This window comes from Fusarium oxysporum, chromosome 9, assembly GCF_000149955.1.
Source record: "Fusarium oxysporum f. sp. lycopersici 4287 chromosome 9, whole genome shotgun sequence".
NCBI classification, from domain to species: Eukaryota; Fungi; Ascomycota; class Sordariomycetes; order Hypocreales; family Nectriaceae; genus Fusarium; species Fusarium oxysporum.
Window position 1 is genome coordinate 22,471 of NC_030994.1, and position 13,441 is coordinate 35,911.

At 47.4% G+C, this 13,441-nt stretch overlaps 2 protein-coding genes across 2 annotated transcripts; one reads left to right on the forward strand and one right to left on the reverse strand.

Moving 5' to 3' along the window:
• Positions 1-6,855: 6,855 nt before the first annotated feature.
• Positions 6,856-7,963, forward strand: FOXG_08868 (uncharacterized protein; the record flags this gene model as incomplete). Its single annotated transcript, XM_018387895.1, has 3 exons — positions 6,856-6,925; positions 6,973-7,004; positions 7,079-7,963. The coding sequence occupies 3 exons, from the start codon at positions 6,856-6,858 to the stop codon at positions 7,961-7,963; spliced, it is 987 nt and encodes a 328-aa protein (XP_018245854.1).
• Positions 7,964-8,801: 838 nt separating this feature from the next.
• On the reverse strand, positions 8,802-11,950 carry FOXG_08869 (uncharacterized protein; the record flags this gene model as incomplete). The annotated part of the gene is made up of 3 exons (XM_018387896.1): positions 8,802-11,303; positions 11,364-11,661; positions 11,709-11,950. The coding sequence occupies 3 exons, from the start codon at positions 11,948-11,950 to the stop codon at positions 8,802-8,804; spliced, it is 3,042 nt and encodes a 1,013-aa protein (XP_018245855.1).
• Positions 11,951-13,441: the final 1,491 nt, after the last annotated feature.

Below are 13,441 nucleotides of genomic sequence, written 5' to 3' on the forward strand. Positions count from 1 at the left end.
GAAACCCTGCGACAGTGGAGTATGGGCCCAATTGAGGGCTGATATAATCCGCATGCCTACGCGTCCAGGTGTGGTATGGGGGCGGTAGACGTGTCCCTGCTTCTGAGGACATTGTGGGGAAAGCTACAGCATCTCAGGCTAAGGTGTTAAGTTAACACTACAGCCCCATGCACTCCACAGTCGGTTTTCCGCATTAAGTTTCTTGGTTTTTGAGATCAGAACCTAGGCCAATGGGGCATACGCTTATGCAGTGGAACCTTCGGAACTAAGCGCTCACTGATCAAGTATTGGTCCACATGTAAACTCTTACTAACCAAATCTTGCTCCTAGATTCTGATTCCTGTTTCCGTTTCCGTAAAGAGTGGGCTCATAGAAACGCAGTAAGTTATTTCCCGAGATTCGTTGTAGTGGTGATTTCTACATAGTCGGAAACGAGATCACTGCCACGTAGAATCCTGTCATGTATAACAGAAACTTGAATCCAGTGGCGTGCCCGTTGTGAAAACGAGTACTTGAATTTACCAATTTGTTGCAGAGAACCGTTTTCAGCCCCGTGTATGCTAGTGACTAATTTTGCAAGATCACCCTACAGAGCGCATCGTCTTGTCCCCCTCTTTCGATCCTCTATCATATGTCAGTTGTAGAAAAACAGCAAGTCCACGCAGAACTACAGTGCCACAAAGAACGGCGTGGAAGTCAGACTGCTTGCATTTCCGTCCATAACTATGCGCCAGACACCATCACAGCCAACTCTCAGTCGCCAGGTCGAAGGCAAAGTGTACACCGTTCAATTATTTCCAGTTGTCTTCCAAACACCCATTATACCCTTGAGATGAATTTCAGTACCGAGAGGTACGATGCCTTTCCCGTTGCACACATCGTATTCTGCAGCGCATCGCTTTTCTCCGTTTTCGTCAACTTCATAAACTTTTATAAAGCAACAGCGCCATTCCAATGTTTGATTAGAACCCACAATCTCCGCTGGTGTTTTTCTAGCATCTTTGGCGAAGATTTTGGTTTTTTTTGGTGGCTCTAAGGTGAATTTCTGAGGAGGGCATTAGTAGCTATCTTATCAGGATTGCAGTTATAGACGGACCATCAGGATCTATCACACGTTGGTGGAGGACTTGCTACAAGGACTAGGTGGTCTATTAATTGACCAAATTAGATCAGAGTCTCTGTAGGTATAGTCGATCCCGGCAACCCGTGTATACAAAGAAATTCGAGATACTGGTAGGCCCGCAACGGTTGCTTGGTGATGATGAACAAATTTTTCGATAAGGACTCCACTCTCAGGATTAGCCACTTGGGTCGGCACAGAATTGATATGGGCCGGAAGATCTTCGTTGCTGCTAAGGGCTCGTGGGCTTCATGCACGTTTCATGTAGAATACGAAGCTATACGATGGGGTGAGTGTATTAAGATGTGGAGCAGAATGTTGTGATATTATTGATTATTGATTTGATTCTTTTTGATCAGTCTGTAAGGGAGGGGTTGGTTCAATTCCCCCTCCTTTTCTAGATACAAGAATAATATTGTGATAAAGGAAAGTGGAGCCCTTCCCCAGCCGCCAATCTAATACCCTGTGTACAGACCGGATCAATGCGGAGGAATCGTAAATAGCTTAGCGTGCCTACTGTCCCTGCAAGATTCGTTCTTCTTTGCGTAATAAACTCTATCTATCATTGCCCCACCAGGTGCCAAAGGTGCCATAAGCTACATGTCAAAAAAATTAAGAAATCAATGGCCTCAAGCCCATCGGAACAATATAAGATTGACAGTCATGACCTCTAGCGTAGTTCATGACTTAGCCAGCCATATGGCCTAGACTTCTCGTTGTAGCAGGATATTGCAGATATGTATGCGGCAGTTAACACTCGAAGGGCTAGCAATGGTAGATGAAATGGAAAAGATGAGTAAAGCAGATGAGCTCGAAACCAAGAGAAATAAGCTTCAAGGTCACTCAAAGACGGCGACAGAGGGTATCACAGATATTATCGCCAAGTGGCAATTGAATGAGCCAACCTCCTAAACACTTTAGCCTGAGCTTTATGCTTAGTCTTGGCTTTAGAGAACCGAGTTAGTATGCGCTGATGATGATTCGTATCCACAAATTTATGTCAGTAACAGCTGGGGCGAAGATGACGTTGTCGATGCATCATCCACATTGCTATTAATTTAGATTCCATCCACGTATTGTTAAGATGAGCCGCAAGGAATGGGGCAGACGTCTTCGGGCGCTTGGGCTCTGCAGGTAGGTTCTTGATACGATTAGCCATTGGGTGATGCGTTGCTGGTCAAGTATTTGGGTGGTCGAAATTGAAGCGACCAAACGTCTTTCTCTGCGTCAGCCAGAAAACCGGAATAGAACCATTGGGTGGAACCCCGCCAAGCTTTCTTGTCGACAGGACAGAGCCAGTCAAGCCACCACATGGTCCATGATGGTGCGCTAAAACTTCCCTAGATAAGCAGATGACGGAGTACTGTAGGAGGATGCAATTTCACCTCCAGGATTGAATAACAAGGAACAACCAAGTGTTTCATTTCTTAGTCGATGCGCTCAACTATCATCATATCCCACAATGAGATCACCGAAAATTGAGAAATGCATGATGATGGTCAGAAGAATAACGAGAGAACGCCACTGTCCAAGTCAAAACAATTCATAATACGACAGAGTCCGCATATGCCTAATGCATGGGCTCCGTCTAGACTCATTGTCAGGCGCCTGGGAACTCGGAAAAGTTAAGCCGAACCAACGTTTCCGACCTCTTTAGTAAAATGAATTCCGTGGAAGGTAAGCTGACCCCATCAATCTTGCTGTTGAGTTCGTACTTGCGTCGATGATAGCACAATGTAAGCGCTGGCATAAATAACCTTACGACGAGAGATCCAGAAGTCTGGATAGCTTCAACAAAAGCGCGTCATATCTTTGCCCTCCCGACGTTGATTAGCCCGGACAACAGGCTCCGCACTCAGTCGCGCATCACATGCAGAATGTGAGTGCAGCATAAGTCTCGGGTGCGACATTATGAAGGGTTTTCTACTAAACTTAATTTCTTATGTGCCAATGATACTACGTAGAAGCTGAAACTTTCTGCACCTAACCTTTATGGTTTAGTCCACTCAGAGAAATTCTCCTAGGTTATCTCATTAAGCAGCGCAAGACTGTAATGCCGTTATATTATATAATAGGCTAATATTTTAGCTATCTTTTAAATTTTAAACTTACTACTAGGTAGCAGTTAGATAAGGTTAACTTTATTTCTGTTTATTCTAAGCTTCTCTATAGCATTATATATCTCTTGTATATACCCTTGACCTAACTGCTAGCAAGGGTTACCTGCAGCTTGTACTGTAAATTAAGTATTAATTTGTATTTTCAGAGAAAATATCTAGTAGAGGCATAGCATATCTACCTATATAGACCCTCTACCTTGTGTCCCTTTGGATCCTGTTCTGCTCTTTACGCAGGCCACTGCCGGTTTGCAAGTCAATAACTGTTTACTCCTTAAGCCTATCTTCATAGCTAACCCAAAGTTCTATCCTTAATAGCCACCTTTAGGTTTCTGTCCTCTTAGTAGACCAACACGCGATCCCGCAAATAACGCCCACCCGCTTTGTTGCTTTTCCAGACGCATTCGCATCTTGTCAGGCATAAGCCGCAACTCTATAGCATGGGCTATCTTAGTATCCCTTTTCCTGTTCCTTTTCCGCTTTCGCTTCCGCTGCTTTCTTCGTTGCGGCCAAACGTGATCAGAACGTTGCTCCTCTGCCATCAAAAGGAGATATTAGCTCGAGGCAGAAACGGTGCCCAGAGTACGAACCAATTCGCCATCATTTCAGGCGTACCCGGTCACGCTCACCCTACTCCCGTATTCCCTTCCATCTCTGTCGCCACTTCTGCATCAACCCGATCATCTTCCGTATTGCTCCAATCTTGATAGGCAATCATCCCTTCCTTAGTCCAGTCTCTAGAGCCTCCCTGTATTTTGCCGTTCTTTCCCATCTGCTGCCAGTCAAGGCACCATTGGTAATCCGTTTTACTATATCGTCGGGTAGGCCTATTGCCTTCTGATACTGCTGGTTAGTCTTGATGCTGTCACAAGGCTGCACCTTATTGCAAGCTTCTATTGCTTCAGTATATCTTTAATATATAGCTTGCGTGTAATTATAAGTTAGAGCCGGCTCTGCTGCCGGTGTTGCTGCCTGGTCTGCCGCTGGTTGGACTACTATTGTCTGGTATGACGCCGCGTGACCCGCTGCTGTATTCACTACCACTCTCTCTGCTGATACTACCTGGTTTGCGGTTGTACAGACTACTACTTCCTCTGCTGATGCTATATGGGTTGCTGCTTTGTGGGCTACCGTTGTCTGATTTGATGCTGCGGGAACTGCTGCTATATTGACTGCTGTTGTCTCTGTTGGCGTCGCTGTTGCTGATGACTGCAGGAAATCTTTATGCCGAAGGTGGCATGCTTTTGAAGTCATCATATGGCCTAGTATACGGCATCTGCTACACTTTGGTGGTGCCTTGTGCTTGCCAATAGTCTCAAAAGCCTCAAAGGAGCTAGATGATCTTGTAGTGCTTGGTTGTGGTAGATTGGACCTGGCAGCCGTCGCTTCTACACGAGTGCGAGGCTTAAGTAGCAGTTGTGGCTTCCCAAAACGGCCAAGATGCCAATACCCATGAAAATGGCCAAGACGAAGGGTCTGACCTTGTTTTTAGCAAGGTTTAAAGGATATGAGCGCAAGGTAGCCCTTGGGTTCGGGTAAAAACACCTGTACAGCTAGGTAAAGGTACCTTGTTACCTAAAAGTTGCTTTCTTTGTTTCTCAACCTCCCGTAAGGCATAGTGAGAGACCCCGGCTTGTGTACCTGAATACAGTTCCTTGAGAGCTCTAATGGATTCCGAATTTGCTGCATTGCCTGATTTAAACGAAGCTCAGAAAGCTGATGGACTGAAACCCAGCTCAAAGCCCCCCGAGAATTAAAGTGATCAAACTTTGATGTCTTCAAATAGCTCTTTAGCATGCTATGGATGCCCTCAACTGTAGAGGTAACAACAGTGCCAAAGTGAAGTTGCTGATCAACCCGTGCCTTTACGGGCTTTTGCTTGTAGGGGTTGAGCCACGTTGGCTTTAGATATGTAACCTCATTCACATAGATAGGCGGATACTTCTGCTCAAGCTCTTGCACCCGCTGTTCAAATGTTGCTTTATATGAGGAGAAGACAATCAAATGTCAGAGACTACAGAAGCTCTCCCAGGCAGTATTATCGGTAAAGTGGCATAAGGTTCTCTCTGATGGACTAAATGTTGGCCTACAATTAGTAACAACCGCCTTATTAGCATGCCAAAGGCATAGTAATCAGATTAAAGACGGAAAGCAGATATAAACTGCATTCATACATGCCTTTACACAGTCTGTCAGGATAATAGATAGAAATCTGACTTGGCTGATCTCGTAGAGCGATTTAAGCCTTTCAAGAGCCCAAAGGTAGTCATCTTGATTCTCGCCTCTAAAGAAGGCAATGCAATACAGAAAGACCTATTAGCAGCATTAATGCCGATATTATCAAGCAGTGGCACACCATATTTACTAGTCATATATGTACAATCCAGTAATAGGAGATCTGGATATGCCTGAAGATAGGCAAGTGAGTCAGGATGAGCAAATAGGATAGATTCTACCCAATTGTCTGCATCAGGCTGTATTCGACTCCAAAAGCCTTATTTATCAAGCTGATTTATAAGCAGGATTCTCTCCTTGGCGGGTGTCTTGGCGGTTCCGCATACTCCAATTTGAAATGTCCTTTTGCGTTGTAAACGTTGTTGAATTTTGCCGTGGATAAGTTCTTATCTCCTTGGGAGCGACTCCAGCACTAGTCAGACTGCTGATTGTTGTTTTATCTTCAGCACTGAACTTCCGATGTATAGGGTGAGCAGTTGGGTGACTGCTTGGCTTGTGGTTGTGTGTGGCAAAGCGGCGGTAGCTGCTTTCCAAGAATTGAGAAAGGACAGCCACAACCTCATGTAGAGGAATGAAGAGTTCGTTGCTTTGAGACATTTGGAGGTTGCTGTTCGGAGTCACAGGTAACGATGATCCTTCCGTTCCTATGTGTGGTCGACTTCCCTGTAATAGAGGCGCAACCTCATGGCAAGGCCCAATTGTTGATACCCTGATGTAAAGCATTTCGAGTTGGGTAAATGCCTTCAAGGGGCAAGGAATCGAGAGGAAATTGGTCCATCTTGGAATTCATCGGTATTCTAGATTGTCAGAAACCTCGTGCACAGCAGCCCCAGAGAACTGCAGTTGTGGCTGCTGAGCCACACTGGCTTAGACAGGCTGCGCGTATTTAGCTGAAGGGGTGCGCGCACCTAGACGGCGTCTCCCCAGCCTGACTGTTTATTAAGGCCATTTGAAGCTTAGCGCGCATTCTATTCTGCGATTGGCCAATTCTATGGCAACCTTAGAATTGTTCTAATTGTCGTCTTCGCTCGGTGAATTCCGTCCTATCGCATGTTAAATAAGCGCTCCAGAACTTAGGTCGCCAATCGTAAGAGTAAAGAGACATCATACTAATGCAAGCCTCGCGGACGTAATGACGTTCATCAAACCGACCATGAATGTGCTTTTAGTTGATATAGCTAACTCTCCTAAGGGTCGGCTGTTAATATGCAGCTGACCAACGAGGGCTACCGTGTGACTGTGGTGCCTTATGGGCTAGTCTTATAATCTGTCATACCAAATCACCTATAAAAAGTGGCAGTTGATTATCGCCGGCTACTAGGCCAAGGTTTCAATATTGCCACATTTAATCTGTTCCGTACGGTTGTAAATATATCCACCAAGATGTTGGGCAGCAAGAAGACCGTCCTAATGATTGGTGGGACAGGAGCGCAAGGTGCAGCTGTGGTGAAAGGTACTCGATCTACACAATACTAGCTCTCTATACTAAGCTCTTTATAGCCCTCTCTGATGACTCCGCATACGAAATCCGCGTTCTCACACGTACCGCGGCATCCCCCGCGGCTGCCGAGCTCGCCGCCCTTCCTGATGTGACAATCATGGAAAGGGAATCCCTACGAAGAGGCCACGCTGCAGCACGCCTTTCGATGCCGTCGAACTTGCCTGGGTCAACACCAATGGCTTCGCCATCGGGGAGAAGAACGAGATCTACTGGGGCATACGTATGTACGAGATTGCACGCATCAGTGGCGTGTCGCACTTCCAGTGGGCATCGCTGCCGTACGTGTCGAAGCTGGGCGACTTCGACCCCAAATACCGCACAGGGCACATGGATGGCAAGGGCAAGGTCGCCGACTACATCAGCGCGCAGCCGACGAGCCCCATGAAGTGGACCATACTGACGAGCTGCATGTACATGGAGACGCTGACAGAGCTTCTGGCGCCACGGCAGAGTCCCGACGATCCCGACCTGACGGTGTTCGCGGCGCCACTGGGGAACGGGCGGCCGCCGCTGATCTACCTTGCAGACCTCGGGAGATACGCACGCTGGGTGTTTGACAACCCAGGCCGCAGCAATGGAATGAATTTAATGGTCGCGACGGAGAGCATCGGCTGGGAGTGCCTGGCCAAGACGTTCACAGAGGTGACGGGAAAGAAAGCTATCTATAAAGATATTTCGCTGGACGAACTATTTACATCTGGTGCTTTTCCGTTCCCGGATAGGAAAGTAGGACATAGTGTCTCCATGGAGGATCCCACCTTGCAATCATATAGGCAGAACTTTTCCGGTTTCTGGAACAGTTGGAAGGCGGACCTAGTAAAGGTGGATTACGCAGTGCTAGACGATATCCTACCAACGAGGATAAAAACACTAAGTGAGTGGATGAAGTTGGTAGGGTACACAGGAGAGAGACACCCAGTGTTGAAAGATTATCGGGATCACGCCAAACAACGTCAGCAAGGATTCGCAGATATAAAATTGAACTCTTAATAATTTACGGGTTGTATCTCTAATGGCAGCGCAGGGGATGGCCCGAATAGAGACTACTGAGAAGACCTCTTCAGACCATATCACCCTGGTTGGCTTGGGAACAGGGAAACTAATCCGGAATTTTGTATATTAACGGCTGGCGGCAGACAGCTGGCAAAGAGAAATGGGACGGTATTATTCGAATTCTCAATCAGGTGTAGCCTACTGCTGAGAAGCTTAGTTTCAATCAGAGCCATCTTGCTCTAGATTGGATTCCTAGCCACCGGAGGGATCGTAAGTTGTGATCACAGGCTCGAGAAGCCTTAGGCAGGGGTGCAATAAAATAAAAGCCGATGCACTTGTAGGAAATTTGGCTCCTGAGGCTCCCGAGAAGATTAACAAAATTCTCAACAACTAGCCCCCATTGTTACCTACACCTGAAGTTTTCTGAGCAATTCCGCCCTTCTTCACTCGAGGTTCACCACATTGATTTGACCACACTGTCATGTCAAACGTATATCGCGCGGTATTATTGCTCTTCGCTAAAAGGGATTGTGGATGACTTGGAAGCTGTGTCTACATAGTAATAACAACCGCTTGTGGAACCAGCACATTGTTTTTGGCCTCGTTGAATTCACGCCTCGGTATGAATACGTCAACCTGAAAAATGCGTTATCCGATAGTTGTATACATATCAGAAGCTTAATCCAAACGCCGCCTTGAGTGATTTATAATGCAAAGTATTAATTGTCCGCATTGCTTCGGAATAGAAGTACCTCGTAATATGGCACACAATCCGAGTCCGGTCTTCATCATTTTCCGGTCCACAATCTCTTCAACAATTTTCTTTCGGTCATCATTACAGAGTCTCCAGCATTATAATGTTACTCGTCTCACCGACTGCCCGCTTCAAAATCAGCACCAGCTCATCCAAGGCCGCCAGCAATTGCACCAAAGAATTTATAATAACCATGAAATTCCTCATTACTCCGCTGTCAGCATTTTCTTTGTTCGGCAAGCTGCACGGCAGGTCGCCCGAGCGGCGGATTCCCTCGGCGACCTGTTCTCGCGCATGGGCAACGGCCTTGGTAAACAATGGCGTGGGTAATACTGCTGGTAGAGGGTCGCCGCTCTTGAGTGCCTGTTGGACGATAGAGAGCACACCCATTAGCTCGGTGATGAGACCCTCGTTCATGGCGCCCGTGGCTGGGATGATTCTCGTTCGTTCGCCCTCGGAGAACCGGGACGTATATTGCAGCAGCAGTGTGATATGGTGGTTAAGGATCATGCATTGGTTGCAAACCAAGACTAGCGTTCTTGTGTCGAAATTAGAGGATGAGAATTCAAATACCGTTAGCTCTATAGGCCCTAAGATTGTGAGGAGGACCTCTCCAATTGCTAAAGCCTCTTCTTCAGCTACTTGGCGCAGATCAGGAGCAGGATCTTTCCAACTCGACGCGAAGAGAGCATATCGGTCCCCAATGTTAACCAGAATATCAGAAAGCAGGTGTCGGTAATGGCGATTCGCAGACGGTGGTTTTGGTACGAAATTAACAATAAGAGCACCTGCAATGCCGACAAGTACGGTGACAACACGCCGCCAGAAGACTGCGTAGCCCACGCCGGGAGTGCCATATTGCGGGATCTGCGTATCGCTCCAACTGTAGCCAGCGACAAGGAACGCCGTCGCACCCATCATAATTCCTGCAGGCATTACAGCAGGAGAAGTAAATAGACGCCACCACATCATTAGGACAATAGCAGGCGCGAAGATGGCGGCGAGGCCGTACGGATTCCCAGGGCCGTTGCCAGCGCCTATATACCATACCACCATCCCAATGACACCGCCAACAATGGTGCCAAAGACTCGTATGAGACTTCCAAAGAGTAGTTCAGCTGTGTATGGAACCAAAGTCAACTGAGCCATGATGACCGCCCACAAGCCTCTATTGCGGTAGAAGAAGCCTGCGGAAGACATAACAACAGCAGGAACCGAAAGGCCAATAGTGACCACAACCATGCGCAAAGCAAACATGCCTTCTTCATTTCCAAGCCAATTAGTAATAGCCAGAACAATTCTACCCCCGGGGCTTCTCTTACGGCCGTTGGGTGCCCGTATACTAACCAATTCAGCGCGTGCTGAATTTGGTTTAGGATTCGTGGTCCCAGATTTAGCCTGAAAATTGGGGCGCAGTGAAGTAACCGTCGAGATACGCGTAAGACTGTCGCCGAGGTCTGCAGCCGTCACTCCGTCCTCTGGAGAGTCTTCATGGCCGATCCATCGGAGGAGTGCTATCAATCGACTTGGGAACCAGACTCGAACCTTGGTTCTCATCCCCTCCAGTTGCACAATTCGAGTGAGAACCTGAGCTATGGCGTCTGCCAGCCGGGATAAATGCTCCTGGAGCAGAATCCCCGGCATGAGCCCAGTAAACGATGAGACAATTCCAGTTTCTCCCCTTAAAAGTCCATCCTCGTCAAAAACCTTCCGAGAAATCTCAGGAAGGGATCGCGAAGTGGAGGTCATGAAGATGTCGCGCTGCTCGCAGAGCTTGGAGAGCACAACAGCGTGCCTCTGCTGCATGTCTAAGCGGCCAGGGCTCTTTCGAAGGGCATGAGCCTGGTTTAATGCCTCGCTGATGGCTTGGAGAGATTCTTTGCATGCCTCAATCAGGTGCTCACCTGGATTCACCAATAACTGGATACCTTCTTTGATCAGAACGTTCCTGCTAGGGTAGTTCGACCTAACGTGGAAATCAACCGCTCGATCAATCTGATGTTGCCCAAGCTCGACCGTCCGCTGGTCGCTATTACTCTCGCCATTGCTAGCTCGTATGCGGTTCAATGCATCGATGCTCTTTTCCTTTCGCACCTGGTTTTGTCTGTAGAGGTCTGTTAGGGCGATGAAATTCATAGTCAGCCGACGAAAGGGTTCGTTTAATGTCGATAGGTCATCTGAGCCCCATCTTCCGACAGACAAATCAATCGGCAGCAATCTAAAAAGAGGACCCAAGAGTTTGTAGGTCGAAAGCACTTTGGTTTGCAGTCCGGTTAACTTTGCCTCGCTCATATCTAGTGCTGGATGCTTTAGGCCGAGAACACAGGCATCTAAGAATTCAGGCATCAGAGCGAGGATATCCCGCATACCATCGAGTGCTTCCGACGTAGAGGACGTAGGGAAAACGAGGATATTGCAGACGAGGCCAATGCCGGCAGCGACGGAGCAGGGAATGACGATAACCTTTGCAACAGTTCCATCGAAGGTTGGCAAAAGTGGTGCGGCATTGAGATAAATGACAGTAACAATTGAAGCCACCACTTGCACGAGTATGAGTTTGGGGAATGCAACGCGAAGCCGGGCCTGGAATTGTTCTTTTATTCGATGACTTCACTTAATATGAAGACGGGTCATGCAACTTACCATAAAGTAGACGAACAATCCCATCATGCAAAAATACGTGATGGTCACATTCGTATCCAACATGTATCCATTGAGAATCTGGACCTTGGCATATTGTAGCGGATTTGTGGTGTTTGCCGCCTCTTGCTGAAGCGTGGCGAATCGCGCCTGCTTGTCAGCTTGTGGCCAAGTCGCAACCGCAGCTTTCATGGTGATGACACCCCAGGCCCAGGAAAGCGCGCAGCCAAGCAAGACGGTAATAGTGATTATCAGCTGAGTAAATACTATGCCAGCCGGAGGAGCAATAAATAAGATGATGCTGGATGAAGTGAGTAAAATCCATAACGAGAAGCATTGGGAGCCTACCCGCCAAGAAATGTTGCTCGACCTATCGCTATCAGAGTTGGTTCAATGAGCATTAGAAGAGTCATGAGCCAGACAGCCAGAGAGCATTTGAATAGCCTCTTTATGTCCTTCGCATTGAAATGGTCGAGCCATGATGGGAGCTTTTTGCCCGTCGACGAAGGCTTTGTTGCGTCGACGAAGTACGGATTGTGAATGCCATCCGGAGTGCCACCTTCGGTATCGGTCTGCGGCGGTTGCACCATCCTTTCATGGAGTCTCAACCCAGGCGACACTTCTCAGTCGGAGCCGAAGATGTTTGAAGACGATGGATGACCTTTTGATCTTGGATCCTGCACGCAGGCGTAATTTCTTTAAATAAAAACGCCAAAGGATTGGATATTCATTTCGTAATACTATTGACGGGATTGGGGTTTCTTAAACGCAAGGAGCGCTGAAAGTAGCAAACGAAGGGACATAGGGAGCATGCGCCATTCCAAGTGTTGATTGGATGCGTCACACGTCCCTTGCCTCCCCTCCGACAGTGCCGGGATGCAAAGTCTATCTTTTTCCCATTGACCTGCAAAATAGGATCCCTCGTTGCATCAGGAATGTCGTATTAATTGGCCTTCTTCAGCCCTATTGCATCAAAGCTGCCGCTCTAACCGACCCAATGATACACTGAACATACACGTACAGTCCCCTTGGACTTCTTGCTGCAAAAATGAACTTGTATATAACTGATTGATGATGGAGATATATGCCCTGTCAAGCATAAGTGATCTGCGTTCGTTCAAGGCGTGGACCATCGAGCAATTCCTTTCACTGGATGTACTGTACGCAGGCAGTCCTGAATGCGCTACCTGTAGCATGCGTGCCCCTCCATAAGCCGAAACGACAGACTCGCGGCATATGTATGGCAGCTTTATCTCCGGCATGGCACCTTTTAAGTTTTGGAGAGGCATTGCAAAAATGAGGGGTACAACACCGTGACGAAGTGCTGGTTATTCCACACGGCATTCCCCGGCTCCCTGCTAATTACAGTACTGTACACTGAGATTTCTATGCATCTAGGGGGGAGTTGCAGTACAAAGACCGCAGCTAGGCCTCCTCGCTAGAAGCCGTCCTCAGTAGCTCAATTCAATGATCTTCTTCTGGGCACACCTACGGTTGCACCCACCATCTTCTAAGAATCCTTCCAGCACCCCTCATCTTACGCCCATCTTACTGTAACAAGCAGCACTTTCTACCGAGCTTGCTACAGTAGTAACAATCAGTACGGAGGTACTAAGGTCTCCTCACCAACAGAAGATTTGCCAAAGCTCCTAAATACTATCTAAGGTTTAATTAACGACTGGCCTCTCTCCTTCGATGACGAACTTCTTACATCACCGTTTCTGCCTTAGTTATAGACGAACGAAAGCACAACTACCGGTATCACCATAGTGCGATAATCCAGTAGACCCTTGAACTTGGAAGATAACCAAATCGAACACTTGAGCAGAAATTGAAGTCATTACAATTCCGTAGCGACACTTTCAGTGCACAGGAACCGTCGCCTTCAATGCAGAAACTCATTCAACGTCCACGTATTGTATGCAATTAGTGGCTGTCAGACTTTGAGCTTCGCTTGTTAAAACTTCCCCTATTTACCCCCCCGTTGCTAGGCGTTGTGTACCTAGCCCATCATATCACATCACATTCCCATACCGATCAATTAACATTTGCTCATCAGCGCCCACCATCCTACATATATT